The 23,078-nt window shown below is 42.3% G+C and overlaps 1 protein-coding gene across 1 annotated transcript in view; it reads left to right on the plus strand.

The window, feature by feature from the left end:
- LOC109873557 (GDNF family receptor alpha-2-like) overlaps positions 1 to 23,078 on the plus strand; it is a 74,309-nt gene that overhangs the window by 11,334 nt on the left and 39,897 nt on the right. Inside the window, exon 3 of the mRNA XM_031809591.1 lies at positions 19,155 to 19,232. Within this exon, the coding sequence (XP_031665451.1) occupies positions 19,155 to 19,232 (78 nt within the window). The remainder of the gene's footprint in view (positions 1 to 19,154; positions 19,233 to 23,078) is intronic.

Genomic DNA, 23,078 nt, shown 5'->3' on the forward strand with positions numbered 1-23,078 from the left:
TTGCATGTTTAAATCCAGCGATATAACACTTTTTCTATACAGTATATACAGTATATTACAAAAGTGAGTACACCCCTCACATTTTTGTAAATATTTGAGTATATCTTTTCATGTGACAACACTGAAGAAATGACACTTTGCTACAATGTAAAGTAGTGAGTGTACAGCTTGTATAACAGTGTAAATTTTCTGTCCCCTCAAAATAACTCAACACACAGCCATTAATGTCTAAACCGCTGGCAACAAAAGTGAGTACACCCCTAAGTGAAAATGTCCAAATTGGGCCCAAAGTGTCAATATTGTGTGGCCACCATCATTTTCCAGCACTGCCTTAACCCTCTTGGGCATGGAGTTCACCAGAGCTTCACAACTTGCCACTGGAGTCCTCCTACACTCCTCCATGACGACATCACGGAGCTGGTGGATGTTAGAGACCTTGACCTCCTCCACCTTCCGTTTGAGAATGCCCCACTGATGCTCAATAGGGTTTAGATCTGGAGACATGCTTGGCCAGTCCATCACCTTTACCCTCAGCTTCTTTAGCAAGGCAGTGGTCGTCTTGGATGTGTGTTTGGGGTCGTTATCATGTTGGAATACTGCCCTGCGGCCCAGTCTCTGAATGGAGGGGATCATGCTCTGCTTCAGTATGTCACAGTACATGTTGGCATTCATGGTTCCCTCAATGAACTGTAGCTCCCTAGTGGTGGCAGCACTCATGCAGCCCCAGACCATGACACTCCCACCACCATGCTTGACTGTAGGCAAGACACAGTTGTCTTTGTACTCCTCACCTGGTTGCCGCCACACACGCTTGACACCATCTGAACCAAATAAGTTTATCTTGGTCTCATCAGACCACAGGACCTGGTTCCAGTAATCCATGTCCTTAGTCTGCTTGTCTTCAGCAAACTGTTTGCGGGCTTTCTTGTGCATCATCTTTAGAAGAGGCTTCCTTTTGGGACGACAGCCATGCAGACCAATTTTATGCAGTGTACGGCGTATGGTCTGAGCACGGACAGGCTGACCCCCCACCCCTTCAACCTCTGCAGCAATGCTGGCAGCACTCATACGTCTATTTCCCAAAGACAACCTCTGGATATGACGCTGAGCACGTGTACTCAACTTCTTTGGTCGACCATGACGAGGCCTGTTCTGAGTGGAACCTTTCCAGTTAAACCGTTGTATGGTCTTGGCCACTGTGCTGCAGCTCAGTTTCAGAGTCTTGGCAATCTTCTTATAGCCCAGGCCATCTTCATGTAGAGCAACAATAATTTTTTTCTGATCCTCAGAGAGTTCTTTGCCATGAGGTGCCATGTTGAACTTCCAGTGACCAGTCAGTATGAGGGAGTGTGAGAGCGATGACACCAAATGTAATTAACACACCTGCTCCCCATTCACACATGAGACCTTGTAACGAGTCACATGACACAGGGGTAGGAAAATGGCTAATTGGACCCAATTTGGACATTTTCACTTAGGGGTGTACTCACTTTTGTTGCCAGTGGTCTAGACATTAATGGCTGTGTGTTGAGTTATTTTGAGGGGACAGAATATTTACACTGTTATACAAGCTGTACACTCACTACTTTACATTGTAGCAAAGTGTCATTTCTTCAGTGTTGTTACATGAAAATATATACTCAAATATTTACAAAAATGTGAGGGGTGTACCCACTTTTGTGATATACTGTATATATATTTGTTTTAAGCCTATCGCAAACCTTAACCATTTGGAGTTAATGTCCAACCTTAACCTTGGAACGATACAGAGAAGTAGTCTTCTAAATCTTCTAAATTTGAAGTTTGAGAGACATGGATGAATGTCTAATTCTGACCTGAGACTGTGAGAGCTAGTTGGGTTTGCTCACAGAAAACCGTACATGATAGTGTCATACCAGTTGATCTAATTTCTTGTTATGCCATTACATATTATATATGACCATGGCCTGTGACGGCTTCTTGTGAGTGACTCACGCATGGCCTTGTGTCATTTGAGAACATTTGACGAAATCAATCAGTGGTTCTCAATTCTCTCCTCAGGGACCCCAGCTGTTCCAGAGGTAGCTCACTTGATTGAGCTAAAACATGAAAACATAATGGTTCTAAATAGTACCAGATAGAGGTTCTTTGGGTTGTAACCATGGTGGAACCCTTTTTTGGTGCTATATAGAACCTTTTTTAAATGGTTCTTTATATCAGCAAGAAAAAGGGTTCTGCTATGGTTACAACCCAAAGAACCTCTATCTGGTACTATTTAGAACCATTATGTTTTTGTGTGTACTACAGCGTTTCCCAAACTCAGTCCTCAGGACCCCAAGGGGTGCATGTTTCGCCCAGACACTACACAGCTGATTCAAATTATCAAAGCTCGATGATTAGTTGATTATTTGAAATCAGCAGTGTACTGCTAGGGCAAAAAAACGAAATGTGCCCCCCTTCGGGGAAGAGGACCGAGTTTGGAAAACCCTGGTGTAGGAGATAGGAAGACAGAAGAGAGAAAAGAGGAGAGTGGAGGAGAAGATTCATAAAGCTCTGACATATCTGTTGGTCCTTTTTTATCCTGTCGACAGCTGGAGGAAAACAAAATCAGCATTCTGTACATCAAATAACAACAGAACAGATGTGTTTATATACCAGGCATATGTTCACACAAATGTTAACTACGGTTTCTAATGGCCTGAGTAAACTGTAGCTAATCAGGTGAGTCATCCTAGCTTGTTATGAATAAGTTGTTGTTTAAGACTCCCTGGGTTGCAATTGTGTCACACCCATTATTTGCTTCTTCCTACTTAGAAGTAGTATTTGACATAATGGAAGCACACGTTTTTTTCTAAAATGATCAGCAGCCAAAACTGGTCTTAGACGATGATAGGCTCTGGTTCTGCTGGCACGCATTGAAATGCGTGGCCTTTTTTTGTGTCTTTCTTTTTGCAAATGACTATGAATTAACAAGATTTTTTCTCCCCTAAAACGTGTTAATAGCATACCTCATATTAAGGTGGTGGGAAATTCACTGTGTGACAATAACTAGCAGGTCTATTAGGTTCCAGCAGCTAGACTTTAAACGTCTACAAATCAACTGTGGGAACATGGCGTCTTTCAACACCAGACAACATAAAGACTGGCTGCATATATACATATCTAAGAGATTGTACACTGGATTGTTTGTGAGGAGATTACCGCTGCTCTTGATTTACAATTAAAACCAGTCAAATGAATCATTGGCGGTGCTCACTGCTAAAGTGGATACCTAACGTGACAGAGGTGCGACTCCTTCACCCGGAAACAGCATGAGCTTAGTAGGAAGGGATGATCAAACGGAAACGGAATCACTCGAACATCATTCCCCGTAAATTCAATGTGTGAATCACGGGGTTTGAAACTCATGAGGAAGCGGGCAAACCAACTTCCTTCATGAGCAATCTTTTCTATGAACACTTAGGGCAGGGTCCAATGCCGCTAATGCAGGGAAGGGGGATCAGCGTTGACCCAGATCTCAGTGCCGAACTGATAAAACAGAGAGACCTACAACGAGGTGAGATCCCAGCTACACAAGCTAAACCCTGAGATGCTGTTTTGTCCACCGGTAAAATGAATCTTGACACTCCAGAACACAACACACACATTTTCCAATGTCAAGGAAGCACATCAAACCCAACACACAAGGGGACAAGCCGACAGATGGAACCACATAACTAGCTCATTATTGAGCTATGCAATCCATGCACAATCACGCAGTCTAGCCTATGGCTATGATGTTGCCCTCAGCATAAGACAATGATGAGGACACCCCCTACAAGGAGTAATATTAGTATTATTGCTGAGTATTGGACTTGTTCTAATTATATTTCCTATGGTCCTGGACATTTACATAGTGATGACACCATGTCAATTACTGAACAATTGACAATATCTGGGGGTGTCATATGTACTGGGACTGCTTTCTTGTGTGGCTACAGCACATTGAATCCATTTGGGCTAAATATGACAATAAGTCGATAGCTATCCCCGACAATTTTTGGTTTAATTTTGTATTTATTTTTTACTACTTGCGAGGAGAGATGGTCATTCCATTGTGGGCTACTTACTGTAAGTGATAATGCCAGAGAAGCCGATGTTTGGAAGATATATTGGCACGGGTATTGTTAGGCCCAAGACGATGTCGGGCAAACACCGGTTTCGAGGGAATTATAACTTTTATAGAAGGGGTTACCAACATATTTAAATAATGATTGACATATTTTCATTTAAAACATTATTTTGATTAATTTATTCATACTATCTAATCCTTCCACGAGATATAGTCCCAACACAAATTTAAGGTTGCTACCCAAGCCGGCTGGTCGGTCGTTCGTTCTATTGGTTCGGTTACGACCCAGAAGTTCAGTCTTTTTTGTTCTGTATCTATGGATGCGACCCAGTCATTCATTCTAAATGTTCCATTGCCATACTGGCTGACAAAGTTCTTATCCCTTGCTTGCTAGCTAGCCACGGCTGTCAAAAAGCACAGCCAGAATAACAGCAAAGTAGCTGCATTCGTCTAAGCTGTTTTCTAGTGACATTTATTTGGACATCCATAACAATGAGCTGATGTGCTCACTCGTCAGTTCACTATTGTTAGCCAACAATCACATCAAACTAAAGCTGGAAAGACTGCATACTAGCTGCACTTCATTTCATTTGACCTTTTTTCAATTGACAATTCTTTGTGTACTGTATATCCAAGAAAATGATGCCAGCTGATTCATGATTTAGACTGGCTGAGAAACGCTGCCTGTCTGTCTCATCCCGACTCCGAACACATTCATTACTTATGGGACAGCTGGAGATCGAATTTGAATATAGAAACAATGTTGCAAATGTCGGAGAGCCAGACAGCAAGGTTTATCTTCCCGTATGCTGCTGTGGTGCCAAACTGCTGCAGAACTTCACTTGGTAGTTTATGCTGGTAACAGTTTTCACCAGCCAGCTTCAGTCCATACCACAACAGGAATGTGGAGTTGCGAGTGTGCAGTGACATTCTATTTCTTAACTTTGACTTGACCACACTCATTTGGCTGAACAGCCGTTCAACCTCCGCATTTGAGTGTGGCAAAGAGAGGGTAGCGAGTGCAGCTTTGCACAGTTCTTCAAATGGATTTGACCCGGAAGAGTCAGTGTAGGTATTCACTTCACTCCAAAACTCGACTGTATTTTCAGTTGAGTCCCACCTAAACAGATATGGATGTTTCTCCATTGGGAAATTATTTTATCAATTGTTTGTGGCTGGTACCCCAGTAGCTCAGCTACATTAATAATTTCAGTGATACCTTTAATTGTGCTTTAGTGTTTCCTTAACACTGAACAGGGCCATGTTTCACAGGGATTCTAGGTTGTATGGGAGCCTTGCTTGCAGCTCCTTGCTTAAAGCAACAATGTAGTTGATGCACTGTCTCCGAATGACCTTTTCATCCGCTGGCGCAAGACTGAGTTGGTACACCGTGCTCTCGAAAAGGTACCCAAGGTATGGTGATGGACTGAGATGTCCATCAATGGCATCTTTCAGGACATCAATTTTTGCCATAGGGTTGACTACCCTGCTGCAAATTGATGTTAAGAGGTGTACCAGATTGTACAAAGCTTGACAGGATCTGTTTGATCTCCCTCAAATGACTTCACTGCAACTTGTACGTCGGACAGGATTGATTTCAAGAATGTCAGGTTGACATAGTTGGTCTTGTCCATGTACATGGCGTGGAGCACATCCACCATGTATCAATGCTCACTGGCCTTGGTCAACTCAAAGTGCAGTTTCAGTTCTTCCCACTGACTCAATATACGAGTTACCACAGGCTCAATCAATAGCCAACGTGTGGCACACACTTTGGTGATCTGCAGTGGTTTTTGTCCACAATTAATGGTGGCATACACTGCTTTGTATGCCTCGCGCCGGTTTGTGGAAATCGAAAACCAGTTGTAGGTTTCCCTGATTACTCAACACTCCTAGGGATGGTTTCTTTGAATGCTGCACTGACAGCCAATTGTAAAGAATGGCACACACAGTCGATAAGTACCAAATTGGTCAATGCACATTCTTCCTTTAAAATCCTGTGCACCCCGTTGTGCACCCCAGTCATCACGGACGCATTATCAGTGCAAATAAACTGAAGATTCTCTTTTTTAAGGTTAAAGTTACACAACTACCGCCTCTCAAATATAAAATATATTTAGATTTATTTAACACGTTTTTGGTTACTACATGATACTATATGTGTTATTTCATACTTTTGACATCTTCACTAGTATTCTACATTGTAGAAAATAGTAAAAATAAAGAAAAACCCTTGAATGAGTCGGTGTGTCCAAACTTTTGACTGGTACTGTATGTCTTAAGACCAAAAAAAAATGCTGCTTCAGAGATTCCATATGTTACGCTACAACCCTGTAATTATAGTGCAAGGGGAGGGGAACCGAGGAGGGAGGGCTGAGGCCTAGGGAGGAGGGGGCCTGGGGAAGGGGGGACGGGGAAGGGGAGGTGGGGGAATAGTTTATAGACAGGGTCTTCTCGGTGGGAAGCAGCCAATGGTTGTGTTTGCCTGTGGGCCCTGCTTATATTTTACACCCATGGGCTTATCAACACTAAAGATAATAACTACATTGTAGATAAACAATGGCAACACGAGCTATTCTCAAATGGAACTTGATATTCTATCAAGAAACCATATTGATATAGCAATGCTCCAAGAAACCCTCCTGCTCCAAAAGGACACATAGAATAGAGAACCATTTGCACAAACTGGCTGCTTTTTTCATTAGACCCAAACAAAACTAAGGGTGTAATCATAAGGATACATAAGAACCTCAAAATCAACATCCATGTTAAAGGTGTAGACCAAGAAGGCAGAATCACTTTCCTGAAATGTAAAGAAAAATAAATGACATCAAAATATGTTTAAGCTCCAAATTCATATGAGCTTACGTGTTTTTATTATCTGAACAAAATATTGTTAGAATGAACTGAATTCCATCTGGTTATTGGGACAGACATGAATGCCATGCTGGACATGCGGGACAAATCCACTAAGACCAACTACAATCCACAGGCAACCAATGGTCTCCAACACATACTCTCTGATTTCTTCAGAGCTCTTAACTCTAAATCAAAAGAGTATTCTTTCTATTCAAACAGGCAAAAAACATGATCCCGAATCCTTTTCATACTATCCACTCCTCTATTTTCTTTAATCAAAAAATTGAAATTTGACATGAGCTTATCTGATCATCATGCCTACTACTACCAGCTACACTTCAGAATATCCTAAAAGAGCCACAAGATGGCACTTTAATGTTCCTTACTGCAATATCCTACTTTCTGTGAACAATTCGAAAAACAGAATCAAATTAATTCAGTTGATGATCCTTGGATTTTGTGTGACTCTATTAAAGGTTTTATTAAAAACAATACAACTGCATTTGCATCTGGGCTGAATAAATCACAATTAAAGAAGATATCAGAATTGTAAAAGTTGGTAACGACATTGGAGCGTTCTCTATAAACACCTTTTTTAGACCAGGTAGCAACTACTCGCTCCAAAGTCAAGACAGAACATTATAATGGTGCTGGAGGAGATGGCTGCCATTTTACGGTCTCCTAATAAATTGTGCTATTGTGTGTTTTTTCGCATTATTTGTAACTTATTTTGTACATAATGTTTCTGCCACCATCTCTTATGACCGAAAAGGTATCAGGACAGCGATTATTCACCTCGTACTGGACAAAGATTTTTTCTTTAACAAGTTGGGCGCAAAGGATTTACTTCAAACACCCGACAAGGCCCAAATCCCTTCCTTTAAAAGTTTTGAGCTAATGCCACAACCGTTTGTGGTAGATGGTGGCAGATTATGGTAAATTGCAGCATTCAAGCAACAATGGCTGACACTTAAATAACGTGCCATAGAATTCTGCGGCACCTAGCAAGCTGTGCTGCAGTACACCACAACGTTTAAAGGAAGAACCACAGTACCAACGGGACATTAAAAACTGTAATATCTTATGTTTCACCGAGTCATGGCTGAACGACGACATGAATAACATACAGCTGGCGGGGTTTACTCTGCATCGGCAAGATAGAACAGCCGCCTCTGTTAAGACAAGGGGTGGTTATCTGTGTATATTTTTAAACAACAGCTGGTGCATGAAATCTAATAGTAAGGAAGTCTCAAGGTTTTGCTCGCCTGAGGTAGAGTATATCAAGATAAGCAGTAGATATTTACCAAGAGAGTTTTCATCTATATGTTTTGTAGCTGTCTATTTACCACCACAAACTGATGCTCAATTAGTTGTATAAGGCCATAAGCAAACAGGAAAATGCTCATCCTGAGGCGGCGCTCCTAGTGGCTGGGGACTCTAATGCAGTGAAAATGATACCTAATTTCAACCAACATGTTAAAATGTGCAACCAGAGGGGGAAAAAACTCTAGATCACGTTTACTCCACACACAGAGACGCGTACAAAGCTCGCCCTCCATTTGGCAAATCTGACCATAATTTGATCTTCCGGATTCCTGCTTACAAACAGAAATTAAAGCAGGAAGCACTAGTGAATCAGTCAATAAAGAAGTGGTCAGATGATGCTACAGGACTGTTTTGCACAGACTGGAATATGTTCCGGGATTCTTCTGATGGCATTGAGGAGTACACCACATCAGTCACTGGCTTCACGAATAAGTGCATCAACTACGTTGTCCCCACAGTGACTGTACGAACATACCCAAACCAGAAGCCATGGATTACAGGCAACATCTGCACTGAGCTAAAGGGTAGAGCTGCGGTTTTCAAGGAGCGGAACTCTAACCTGGATGCTTGTAAGAAGTCCCTCTGTGCCCTCTGACGAACCATCAAACAGGCAAAGTGTCAATACAGGACTTAGATTGAATCGTACTACACCAGTCCGACACTCGTCGGATGTGGCAGGGCTTGCAAAGTATTACAGACTACAAAGGGAAGCACAGCCATGAGCTTCCCAGTGACATGCGCCTACCAGACGAGTTAAATTACTTCTCTGCTCACTTCGAGGCAAGCAACACTGAAGCATGCATGTGAGCATCAGCTGTTATGGACGACTGTGTGATCAAGCTCTCCGTAGCCGATGTGACAAGACCTTTAAACAGGTCAACATTCACAAGGCCGCAGGGCCAGACGGATTACCAGGACGTGTACTCCGAGCATTCGCTGACCAACTGGCAATTGTCTTCACTGACATTTTCAAACTGAGTCTGCAATACCAAAATGTTTCAAGCAGACCACCATGGTCCCTGTGCCCAAGAACACTAAGGTAAATGATTACTGACCCGTAGCACTAACATCTATAGCCATGAAGTTCTTTGAAAGGCTGGTCATGACTCACATCAACACCATTATCCCAGAAACCCTAGATCCACTCCAATTTGCATATCGCCCCAACATATCCACAGATGAGTCAATCTCTATTGCACTCCACACTGCCCTTTCCCACCTGGACAACAGAAACACCTACGTGAGAATGCTATTCATTGACTACAGCTCAGCATTCAACACCATACTGCCCTCAAAGCTCATCACGAAGCTAAGGACCCTGGGACTAAACGCCTCCCTATGCAACTGGATCCTGGACTTGCTGACGGACCGCACCCTTGATGGTAAGTGTAGGTAACAACACACCTGCCATGCTGATCCTCAACACGGGGGACCCTCTGTGGTGCGTGCTGAGTCCCCTCCTGTACTCCCTGTTCATTCATGACTGCATGGTCATGTACGACTCCAACACCATCATTAAGTTTGGCGACGACACAACAGCGGTAGGCCTGATCACCAACAACGATGAGACAGTCTATAGGGAGGAGGTCAAAGACCTGGCCGTGTGGTGCAAGGATAACAACCTCTCCCTGAACATGATCAAGACAAAGGAGATGGTTGTGGACTACAGGAAAAGGAAGGAGCTGTAGTGGAGCAGGTTGAGAGCTTCAAGTTCCATGGTGTCCATAATCACCAACAAACAGCATGGTCCAAACACACCAAGGCAGTCGTGAAGAGAGCATCACATAGCCTTTTCCCTCTCAGGAGACTGAAAAGGTTTGGCATGGGTCCTTAGATCCTCTTAAAGTTCTACAACTGCATCATCTAGACTGGTTGCATCACTGCCTGGAATGGCAACTGCTCGGCCTCTGACTGTAAGGCACTACAGAGGGTAGTGCGTACGGCCCAGTACATCACTGGGGCCTCTATTCCAGGTGGTGTTAGAGGAATGGCTCTAAAAATTGCCATCCTAGTCATAGACTGTTTTCTCTGCTACCACACAGCAAGCAATACCGGAGCACCAAGTCTAGGTTCAAAAGTTTTCTTAACAGTTTCTATCCTCAAGCCATTAGATTCCTGAACAGCTAATCAAATGCCTACCTATAGACTATTTGCATTTTTTCTTAACACTTTCTTTTCTTAAAACTGCATTGTTGGTTAAGGGCTTGTAAGTAAGCATTTCACTGTTGTCTTCGGAGGATGTGACAAATACAATTTGATTTGGTTTGAGAACTAAATCTATTGGTAAGACCTAGAGCAGACTTTGCAATCCATCGAGTTAAACTCAATCATTACTTCCATGTAATCAACTCTGTTGTCTACTGGCTAAAAAGCTTTGCGGCAAAGACCAATTAGTGGATATTGCAACTATTGAATCTGAATCAGGTGAATCGATACGTACTTACCCAAGTGGTACATCGGAACTAAAGCGGGTTTGCTAAAAGTCTTCAATGAAATGGCAAACTGTAGATTTCCGCCTAAATAGACCCAAAGGTAACTGCTATTCATGTATAATTCTATGACTGTGACATGCAAAAACTTGGTATATATGGAATGAACACATCTGGTAGATTATGAGGAAATGATGAGAATATAGGAGTTACATAGTTCAGAATACACTAGATAAAGCACACACAAAATAACATATATATATTTTTTTCAAAGTCATCTTTCATTGACAAGGGAATTATTGATGACTAGAGCTGGAAACACATCAGATGGCTTCCACAACATGTGAACAATATCAGAAAAAATGGGATTGATAGACCTTGCAACTAGAAATAAATTATAGTACAACTCTGTACAAAAGCAATAATGGCATTAAAATGAAGAATTGTCTATATGACAGCAGTCTAAAATAGTCATGTCAAATACCATGGCAAATGTATTTGTTTCTTTTTCATCAAAATGGAGGTAGCACATGATCTCTCTGAAGCAATCCCATGACATGGTTTCTCCAAAGAAAAGTATCCCATGCATGCCTGACCAGAAGCTCCCCATATACACGCTCTTTCGACCAAATTCTCCAAGACATACAGGATTGAAATGAAGGCTTCAGCTCATCAACAGATAGATCCCAGACAGTGTCTCCATGCTCTGTGTGTGCCTAAGCCACAGTACAGTCCCTGAATTCTGTAGTATGTCCATGTCACTTAAACAATGAAAGCTGGCGAGTGCATTGCTGATGTTGTTTTTTGCTTGAGAGGTAGGGCCTGCTCTTTCAGTTATGACATTTTGTGCTGATAATCAGCCTGTAGAATGGTCACCGGCTTGTTCTATCTAAACGGTGCCGTCCTTTCCTCTCTCCTGTCTCACCGTTTCATTTGGTGGTGGCAGTGGGCCCCTGCTCATTGTGCATCGTCCTGGCTTTTTTTGCGCTTAGGTCTCAGAGGTGTCGGTTATTCAGGCTGAGGCTCAGAATTAGAAGAAGAATCCTCAGAGATGTCATGATTCATTTCTTCCCTGCCATCTGAGTCGTTTTCGTTCAGATCTTGTAGCAGCGCTAACACAGCATGTGCATCCATTCGTCTTGGTCTTCTTGTCATTGTAAATTACCCAAGCTCTCACTGTGTACTCCTAGTAGGCCAGAGTAGACTGATAAAACTGCTTGGATTTCGTGGACATATAGGGTACATATCATTTTGATATTACGATTAGAATTGATCAATACAATAGAATGGCTCGCCCTGTTCTTCATTCACAATTAGTGATTCCATAATTATGCATCGTTCCCTTCCACAAACTCATCAACTCACCCATTCTACCCCATTCTACTTTAACTTCATTTACTTCTTCTTTTGTTATGTGTGAAATTAGTTTCGGTATAGTTAAAATTTAGTTTCAAGGCAATTATCGGGGTGACTATCAACTGGGCGCGGCACATTCCACTGTCAGGAGAAGGAGGGGCAACGGGAGAAAATCCTTGTTTTAAATGACGTACCCTCATAAAACTGGTTATAGCTCCAGATCGGTTTGTGATATTAAGATTCTAACAATGGCAGTGTCTTATTATAGACTTCTTTGGGAAAAGGCTAGGATGCAACTTAGGTCAGCTATGCCGGCCTATAGAGTCTCCTGGGAAACCCCACTACCAAACCATCCAATGATGGCATTTATACAGCAAATAAATTATCTGATCTTCCTTAAGGACTAATCTCTATAATATATAAACAACTTTCGGGAAAGCTAATTTTCTGAGCTAGCCATTTTTTAAAAAGTAAGTGAATCTGAACAACCCTTTAACTGTGTCATGTTCTGGCTTTAGTTCTTTTGTAATGTCTTTGTTTTAGTATGGTCAGGGCTTGAGTTGTGTGGGTTGTCTATGTTAGTTTTTCTATGTTGTGTTTTGTGTTTGGCCTGGTATGGTTCTCAATCAGAGGCAGGTGTCGTTAGTTGTCTCTGATTGAGAATCATACTTAGGGAGCATTTTCTCACCTGTGTTTCGTGGGTGATTATTTTTCTGTTGAGTGTGGTTTGCACCTGACGGAGCTGTTTCGGTTGTGCTTTTTGTTTGATAGTGTTCAGTGTAAATAAATAACATGAACAAGTACCACGCTGAGCTTTGGTCCTCACCTTCTTCCACCGACGACCGTTACAAACTGGAACATAATATGGAAAAATATGACATTGTCATCCCCAAATCTGAACCATCAACTTATGCATTTAAAAAAATCACAGCCTGTGTTTATAACACGAAGGAAACGTTTCATGATGAAATTGGCCCCAACTGTTCACTGTGTCCCCTAAATCAGGTAGGCACATTCCTTCATATGATGTATGAGTGCCCTCCAGTTCAATGTTTCTGGGGCAAAGTTACAAAATAAATGTTGAAGTGCGTGAATGTAAATATTCATGCATCTTCTATGTTACTTAACGATGATAGCTCCTTGAATCTCTCAATAAACGAGAGACGATTACTGCCGGCAGGCAGAAACTGCGGCAAAAAAAGCGATTTTGGTTCTCAGATGGAAATGGTCTCACTCTCTCCCAATTTACCGGTGGATAAGGTTTCTACTAGAAGTTAAAACGTTAGAATTTTCGACAGCTAGAATGAATGGTGCTAGTCAAGAAACAATTGAGGCCTGGAAAAATACACTTCTCAGCTAAAGCTGAACACATACAAATAAACCACCTACGCTGAACAAATACAAGTGCAAACATGCATGAGTTAATTCAAGGATATCAGTCCATTTAAATATATGAAATAAATTAGGCCCTTTTGATCTATTTGATTTGATTTGATTTGGATTTGATTTGATTTGATCTATGGATTTCACATGACTGGGAATACAGATATGCATATGTTGGTCACAGATACTGTATCTTTAAAAAAAGGTGGGGCGTGGATCAGAAAACAAGTCAGTATCTGGTGTGATCACCATTTGCCTCATGCACAGTGACACATCTCCTTCGAATAGAGCTGATCAGGCTGTTGATTGTGGCCTGTGGAATGTCGTCCCACTCCTCTTCAATGGCTGTGCGAAGTTGCTGGATATTGGCGGGAACTGGAACACGCTGTCGTAAACGTCGATCCAGAGCATCCTAAATGTGCTCAATGGGTGACATGTCTGGTGAGTACGCAGACCAATGGAAGAACTGGGACACTTTCAGCTTCCAGGAATTGTGTACAGATCCTTGAGACATGGGGCCATGCATTGTCATGTCACTATGGGGAACTCTGTTCACAACGTTGACATTAGCAAACTGCTCGCCCACATTGGGGAAATGGGGGCGTGGGAGGTTGGGGCTATGGTGATCATGGTGATCCAATGATCCAAAGTTTTCCTTCTTTTTGAGTGGCACTCAACTGGTGGGTGTGAACCATGAAATTATATAAACTTGTGTATTGTGCCTGTAGCCCCTCCCCCTCTCCCCAACAAGAAAAAGATATGGTCACAAATATATATATTTTCTATCAGCAGCCAGTCCCAAACAGATCGGTTAATCAGGGTTGGCTATCATTGGCTGTTAATTACAGCTCTTGTTTGTCGGTTCTTCGTGTTAAGTGCTTATGAAACTGACGGGACTGTGGCTTATCCATCACACACACACACACACACACACACACACACACACACACACACACACACACACACACACACACACACACACACACACACACACACACACCGGCTGAAAGGAACACAGCAGAGCAGGATTCATCAGGTATTGTTCTCTGCAACACATTGGGGAACGAAGAGCAGCCTAGTGATGCCGAACAGTTAGCATCCAAGCTAATAAATCAGCTTTCACTCTAATGATGATGTCCGCCATGTAGCATTCAGGCACTCCGGTATTTGGCGATCAAGCTAATCTCTCAGGTTTCTAGTATTGACTCAGGTATTTAGCATGCAGGCTAACACATCAACAAGGATAATTCAGACTAATGGATTACTCATTTAGCATTGACTCAGGTATTTAGCCTACAAGCTAATCACTGGGGTACGTAGCATCCGGGATAATAAATAACTAATTTGCCATTCAGACTAATGAGGGAGCTTAGTGCTGTTCCACTGAGGAATGGCACTGTTGTTCTCTGTGTACTCACTTCATTTTCTGGCATGAAACACACACACACACACACACACACACACACACACACACACACACACACACACACACACACACACACACACACACACACACACACACACACACACACACACGCACACACACACACAGTCAAGTAAAAAGAAACAGCTTGTGTGACTCATGAGATGAATGATTAAGCGAATCCAAAGACCGAGTAGGCAGAAAAATAGGGTGTTAGAACATGCATATGTATGTGTGTGTGTCGCTGGTGATTTAGAGTCTGTGTAGGGCTAGAACAAAACTGTGCACTGTGTGGTGGTGCCTCAGGAGAGAATTGAGAAACAGTGATTTAGTGCTAAGTATGCAACTGAACTAGAGCAGAAAGACCCTTGTGAAAAATAAATGAACTACATATGCAAGAGAAGAACTCACAGCTCGCTCATTAGTGTGTCCCACCCACACACACACACATACACCGGCACACGCACATACACAGGAACACACATGCACACAGACAGACAGACAGAGTAGGGTAATTAAAAGTAATTATTCTCAATTCTGCTAGGTCTGCGTGGATCAGTGTTCAGGTTGTAGAGGCAGTTTACTGTTTCACTCATTACAGGATAAACCAAACAAATCTACATCCCTCCCTCCTCTCCCTCAGTAATAATTAAAAAGGGGAAGAGGAGGAGGAGTGAAAGATGAGAGGAGGGCTTGAGAGAGGAATGCAGCTAAAGCAGTTTCTCACTCCTCAAATTCAGCTTACTCCACAACACGCATGCAATAACCCCCCCCCCCACACACACACACACACACACACACATACACACACAAACACTACACCAGTGGTTCCCAATCATCGGTACTAGGACTTGAGAAAAGACTAATGAGACCATAGGCCTACTGGTACAATGCACATGAGGGGGTACTTCTGGGCAGAGCAAAATTCAGTTGGTGGTACAGTAGCTTCAAGTTTCAAGTTCTACTAGTATACCATATGTATGTCCAGCAAAATGCTTACTTGTAGGTTCCTTCTTGCAACAACAATACGAAATAAAAGATATTATGAACATAAAGTAAATGGCTCAGTATAATAGAATGAACATTTTAGCATAAAAAGGCACATTTTACAGTACAATATTTACACGTGTTTTGGAGAAGGGGGGATTGGAGGCTAGTGTTTAAGTTGTGCAGTATTTAGCACTAATAATAATAATAAGAAGAGTCTGGTAGCAGTCGTGATGTGTGTGTAGCATGAGTTTAAATGTGTGCGTGTGTACAGTGCCTTCAGAAAGTATTCACACCCGTTGACCTTTTCTACATGTTGTTGTGTTACAGCCTGAAAGGGAAACTATTGGTAGATGGGTAAAAAATATATATTAAAAGCTGACATTGAATAAACATTTGAGCATGGTGAAGTTATTAATTACTCTTTAGATGGTGTATCAATACACCTAGTCATTTGATACAGGCGTCCTTCCTAACTCAGTTGCCGGAGAGGAAGGAAACCACTCAGGTATTTCACCATGTGGTCAATGGTGACTCTAAAACAGTTTAATGGATGGGATAGGAGAAAACTGAGGATGGATCAACAACACTGTAGTTACTTCACAATACTAACCAACAGTATCTGACAGAGTGAAAATAAGCAAGCGTGCAGAATACAAATATTCCAAAACATGAATCATGTTTGCAACATGGCGCTAAATTAATACTGCAAAAAACGTGTCAAAGCAATTTATTATTTGTCCTGAATAAAAAGTGTTATGTTTGGGGCAAATCCAATACAACACATTATTGAGTACCACACTCCATATTGTCAAGCATAGCGGTCGCTGCATCATGTTATGGGAATGCTTGTAATCATTAGACTGGGGAGTTATCCAGGATAAAAAAGTAACAGAATGGAGGTAGCACAGGCAAAATCCTAGAGGAAAACCTGGTTCAGTCTGCTTTACATAAGACACTGGGAGGTAAATTTACCTTTCAGCAGGACAATAACCTAAAACACCAAATCTACAATGCATCACTGCCTGGTATGGCAACTGCTCGGCCTCCGACTGCAAGGCACTGCAGAGGGTAATGTGCACGGCCCAGTACATCACCGGGGCCAAGCTTCCTACCATCCAGGACTTCTATACCAGGCGGTGTCAGAGGAAGGCCCTAAAAATTGTCAAGTCTCCAGCGAGGCACTTGTCATAGACTGTTCTCTCTGCTACTGCACGGCAAGCAGTACCGGAGCGCCAAGTCTAGGTCCAAGAGGCTTCTTAACAGCTTGTACCCCCAAGCCATAAGACTCCTGAACAGCAACTCAACCCCCCCCCCCCCCCAATACAACTACAATTAGATTTGATTTGACGCTGGAGTTGTTTACCAAGAACATCTTGAATGTTCTTGAGTGGCCAGGTTCCAGTTTTGACTTAAATCTGCTTGGCAAGACTTGAAAATGGTTATCTAGCAATGAGCTTGAAGAATTTTGAAAAGAATAATGGACATATTGTACAATCCAGGTGTACAAAGCTCTTATAGACTTACCCAGAAAGACTCATAGCTGTAATCGCTACCAAAGGTGATTCAAACGTATTGACTCAGGGGTGTGACTACTTATGTAAATGAGATATTTCTGTATTTCATTTTCAATAAATTTTCAAAAATGTATTAAAACATGTCTTTACTTTGACATTAAGGGGTATTGTGTGTAGATTAAAAAATATATTGAATCCATTTTGAATTCAGGCTGTAACAACAAAATGTGGAATAAATCAAGGGCTTTGAAAACTTTCTGAAGGCACTGTATGTATATGAGCGCGTGTGTGTGAGTATGTGTGTATATCTGTGTGGGTGTGTGAGAGCATGTGTGCTATGGTGCAGTCAGTGCAGGTGGTCAGTCCAGTTCAAGTGTTCAGCAGTCTGATGGCTTGTAGACCAAAAAACGTAGGGAGCCACTGCTCTACTCACACAAACACCAACACACACACACACCAACACACCAAAACACCAACACACACAAAGACACGCACATGCGGATTGTGTATTTCTTCCTCTAGCAAACCGAGCCACTGTAATGTGAAGCTTTTTAACTTTGAACTAACATTGAGTTAATTTGAACTAGAATTACATTCAGCTAATGTAGACCTGAACTGAAAATAACATTGACTTGGAGACTTATAAATGCGTAGACCAGGAATGTAATACCCAGGGATGTGGCGGAGGCTAACCTCATAATAATTGTGATGTCGATGTTTATAGTGTTTCCATAACTATAGGGCCAGATTGGCATTGTGAGCATTGGTGTTTTCGTTACCCACTTCCTGTCATCATGACGGGTTTTGACTGAGCGTTTTGATGTTAGCCAGGCAGGTGGTCAGCTAATAATATCAGCTCTCTCCTGAGCAATATTTATGAGCACAGAGAAATAGAGAGAGAGAGAGACTCATACATGTAATCAGAGGTAGTGTGTTGGAAGCGAAACAGCGACTTTACATAAATTACCCACCTGTAATCTGAACGCCCCCTCAATGAAGTCTCCTCAGGGGTGTGTGTGTGTGTGTGTGTGTGTGTGTGTGTGTGTGTGTGTGTGTGTGTGTGTGTATGTGTGTGTGTTTTGGAATGGAGTGTAGCAATGAGGAGGAGGCCAAGGGTTGGTGGATTAGCTCTCTGATGAGCAATGGCATTGGTGAGCTGAGCCTTGAAGGAATTGGCAAGGTGAGGTTGGAGGATTGCAATAAAGCTGACCACACACATGCCGGTCAGGTGAGAGGGGAGGGTTGTAGGAGAGGTAGAGGTGGAGGACAAAGGTGAGGAGAGGGGATGATAGAGAAGACAGGATAGGAGAGGATAAGGATTTGATGGAGTAGAAAAGAGATGGGAGGAGAGGCGAGGGGAGGGGGAGGTTGAGTCAGTAACTGTATGTGTAACTGCAGGTGGAATCAGTCTTACATACAGAAACATTGCTTCAGAGCCTCATAAATAAACATGGAGCCTTGTCACCTGCTTCACTAAACCTCTAAGGTACCATACCCCTACACACGTACACGCACATATGCACACACACACACAGGTCTAGTGTCTTTGTCAGGTCTAGTGTGAATGCTTGATAATGTGTAGTCAACTGTTAAAAGTAAGGCAACATTGTTGCTGGAATTGAAAATGAAATGGTATATGCGTTTTGATTTTATGTTCTAAGAGCGGTTTAATGGCTGCTGTCCTGGGTTCCATCCCAATGCTAAAAAGCTCCTAATACCTCTGTTTCTGTGTAACACACATACGCTCGCTCTCTCACACTCACTCATGTTTTTTTTTGTTCCAGGGGAGGACTTCTATGAGCTGTCGCCCTATGAGCTCCACGAATTCTCAGAAGAGTTTAGACACGCCTCCATCATCTCAGGTACCACTGGATGTGTGTGTGTGTCCAGGCAGGTCACACCAGATCGACTTCAGTATTCAACGTTTGCCCTGTCCCCCAGGACGTTGGGAGATGCCTTCAATACTGTCCACTAGGGGAAACCTGAGCACCTATTACCAATTAGTAGGCTCCTGGCTTGCTAGGGCATTGTGGATGGGGATAGAGGAAGGCCTTTAACTGCACACTCTGGCTCCAAGGAAAGGGAAAGGGAAAGGGGGATAACCTAATCAGTTGGATAACTGATTGCATTCAACTGAAATGTGTCTTCCCCATTTAACCCAACCCGGGGTTCAATCTCAGTGTTAGGCTCTAGATTTGATTTGTTCTGTTTTAAAACTATCCCAAGCCTTAACCCTTACCTTAACCAGTCAGAATGAATGCCTAAACTTAACTGTCGAAATGTGACATTTATCCCCCACCTTGGACAAATGTTGAATACTGAAGTTAGACCATGATACCTTGTTGCTATGTCTGTTAAGGTAACAGGGTTGGTATATGTCGGCCTGTTTCTGATAGGGGCTACTTAGAATACAAATCTCCCCTGTTGATTGAGATGAATGAAAAGAAGCTATTTCCTGTGTGTGTGTGTGTGTGTGTGTGTGTGTGTGTGTGTGTGTGTGTGTGTGTGTGTGTGTGTGTGTGTGTGTGTGTGTGTGTGTGTGTGTGTGTGTGTGTGTGTGTGTGTGTGTGTGTGTGTGTGTGTGTGTGTGTAACTGAAGCTATCCTCCATCCCCTCATGAAAAGCTATTTTCTTTCCAATTTCCTTTTGCACCAGTTCACATTTCTCATTATTTAAAGCACTAAGAAGTCTTCTGCAGCTTCTCTAGGAGACATACGAGCTTCACTATAGAAGAAATTACATCCACCACACACACACACATTCCACCATTTCTTGGTATATGTGGAAGAGAGAGTGTTTATATTTTATATAATTTGTGTATTCCCTCTCAGTTCATCAAAGATAAACACTCTATCTGACGATTGATCATATTTCATTTGAACTCTCTCTCTGTTTCGGTATTTCACACAGACTCCTGAGCCTTTAGGGCTGGATTCAATCCGTATCGCGGAAGATCCACGTTAAAATGTAAACGTACGTTTCGATTGAACTGACATATGCTGGGAATGCAGTCTTTGCAACCGCGGGGGTATTGCCTATACTTGTCAGTCGCGCTACAAAGAGGATCTTCAGAGCTACAGATTGCATTGAGCCCTTAAAGCGGCAATCTGCAGTTCAAACAACAACAAAGCAGACACCCTGCCACTGTTTTGGTAAACAGCTGAGGGATGGGGCTGAAGAAATTTAATTTAACCACTTTCAAATTCATGGTCAGAGCTATGGATACAAGGGCTGACCATCAATCATATCACAATTATAGTTGTAAACATGTTTTGAGGCTACAAAGTGTGTTCACATTCACACTGTTTTACAAACAATGGAGTAAAACAAACATGGTTTGGGTTCTGACGGGGTACGACTGTTCAACTAAGCTCATGAGGCATCTATAAGTTATATTCTTCAAGAATCAATGGATAGATATGATTCATTTAAAGGGGAATTTCACCCTGGAGACCCTGTTTTTTAATCATGTCCAAGTCAGTGAGATGTGTTTCACACATACAGTACCAGTCTAATCCTTCCATGTTTTTTATTAATTTTTTACTATTTTCTACATTGTAGAATTATAGTAAAAACATCAAAACTATGAAATAACACGGTTTACCAGCAAACGTTAGCACATGACTGGCGTTGGCTAGCTAGTTAGCCTGGTGCTTGTGAACCTGCTATGTGCCAAGCTTTTACATTTGTAACTTGTTAGCAAACATGTAACACCAGGAAATGTAAATAATTTTAATTGACGAGGGTTGACATTTTAAATGATGATGTCAGTTGGATGCATTTCAAATCTCCAAAATTATAGGTATGATGCAAGATAGGATCCCCCCCCCCCCCCCCCCCCATCCATTGACTTTGACAAGTCATTCTTGTCTATAGTAACCCTTGGAAGGTTTTGTTGTAGTAATGTCTTTGTGTTGTGTTTTGAGAATCTTCAGAGAGAAAAATGAGGTGGTTGTGTAATTACTGTTGTAGTCTTGACTTTATACTTTTCAGTGCACCTCGTGCTCGTGTACCCAAAATGCAGCTACTTTGTGGTGTATTTCCGCAGGACACTGTGGAACGATTACAGATAACCCGAGTTTTCCAAAGACAAAAGGTAAATAGAGAAAAGGGGTAGCCTAAATTGATTACGTGGTCTGTAAGGTACTCTGTGGTCATCAGACTACCTCTTAACCACCACATAACACAAACCCATATGAACATTACCCAATTCATCTTTGTCATGCTCAGTAGCAGTGCGTGGGTAAAAGCACTCTGGGGAAGCCAGAAAAGAAGAGCCATATTACAAACTGTGTTGTGATAATTGCGTTGTTTGCTCTGTAACCTGTTAGTTCATGTGCCTTGCCGTCGTGACATATGGGCCTAAGGCAGAGACAATAAGAAGACACAGTGGCAGAATAAATTCACCCACACCTTTGTTTCATCACAAAACCGGGGAGCAACATCTGTCCAGTGGAATCCACAAAGCATATCGCATGAAACAAACAGTTACGTGACCTACAGGTCAATCAAGTTAATGTTTCTTACATTTTTGGACTACTAAACGATTATTGATTTAGAACACCGGAGAAATATTTGGCTGTCCATGTCACTGATGTGTGTGTGTGTGTGTAAGTACAAAAAACATGTTGACTCACCCTACTTGTAGAGAAACGCTAATGCCATCCTCCTCTCTTTCCTGTTGCCAAAACGGTCTATGACTTTGTCATACAGTACACACTTTAAGTTTGTTGTCGTAGGTTGCATGGCTAAAACACTTGCTCGTTAGCCTAACATGCTTTCGATGAGCAAGTGTAACAGTATAACTTTAGAGCATCCCCTCGCCCATACCCGGGCGCGAACCAGGGACCCTCTGCACACATCAACAACAGTCACCCACGAAGCATCGCTACCCATCGCTCCACAAAAGCCACCGCTCTTGCAGAGCAAGGGGAACTACTACTTCAAGGTCTCAGAGCAAGTGACCTCACCGATTGAAACGCTATTTAGCGCGCACCACCGCTAACTAAGCTAGCCGTTTCACATCCGTTACACAAGCTAGTTAAAATGAGCATACTACATTTAGCTACATTTTGAACTTCCTTCCAGGGGCACAATGTATGAATTTACATTTGGATCAGAATCGCTGTTATAATTGTTGGCCAGTACGAAGAATTAAGTGAAACCACAAGTCCAAATCCCCTTCTCCAGCCATAGCTAACTTAGGAAAGGGACAATTTTAGCTAGCTAGACACCGGAGAACAACAACTGGCAGCAAGATTGCTAGCCAACTGAGAACCAACTAACTAACCAACCAAAGATTATTTATACACATTCATCATTGCTACCAACACACAGAGAGTGAGTTAGCTATATCGGCAACTCAATTTTTTAGTAACATAGTGTTTTCCAGACAAGAGTATAATTGATGGATACCAGATTTAGCTGCTCATATTTGCTGATATCTGCTGTGCTGTACAGAAACCCAGCCTAAAACCCCAAACAGCAAGCAATGCAGGTGTAGAAGCACGGTGGCTAGGAAAAACTCACTAGAAAGGCCAGAGAGGAACCAGGCTATGAGGGGTGGCCAGTCCTCTTCTGGTTGTGCCGGGTGGAGATTATAACAGAACATGGCCAAGATGTTCAAATGTTAATAAATGACCAGCATGGTCAAATAACAATAATCACAGTAGTTGTCGAGGGTGGAACAAGTCAGCACCTCAGGAGTA

This window comes from Oncorhynchus kisutch, linkage group LG29, assembly GCF_002021735.2.
Source record: "Oncorhynchus kisutch isolate 150728-3 linkage group LG29, Okis_V2, whole genome shotgun sequence".
Lineage (NCBI taxonomy): Eukaryota > Metazoa > Chordata > Actinopteri > Salmoniformes > Salmonidae > Oncorhynchus > Oncorhynchus kisutch.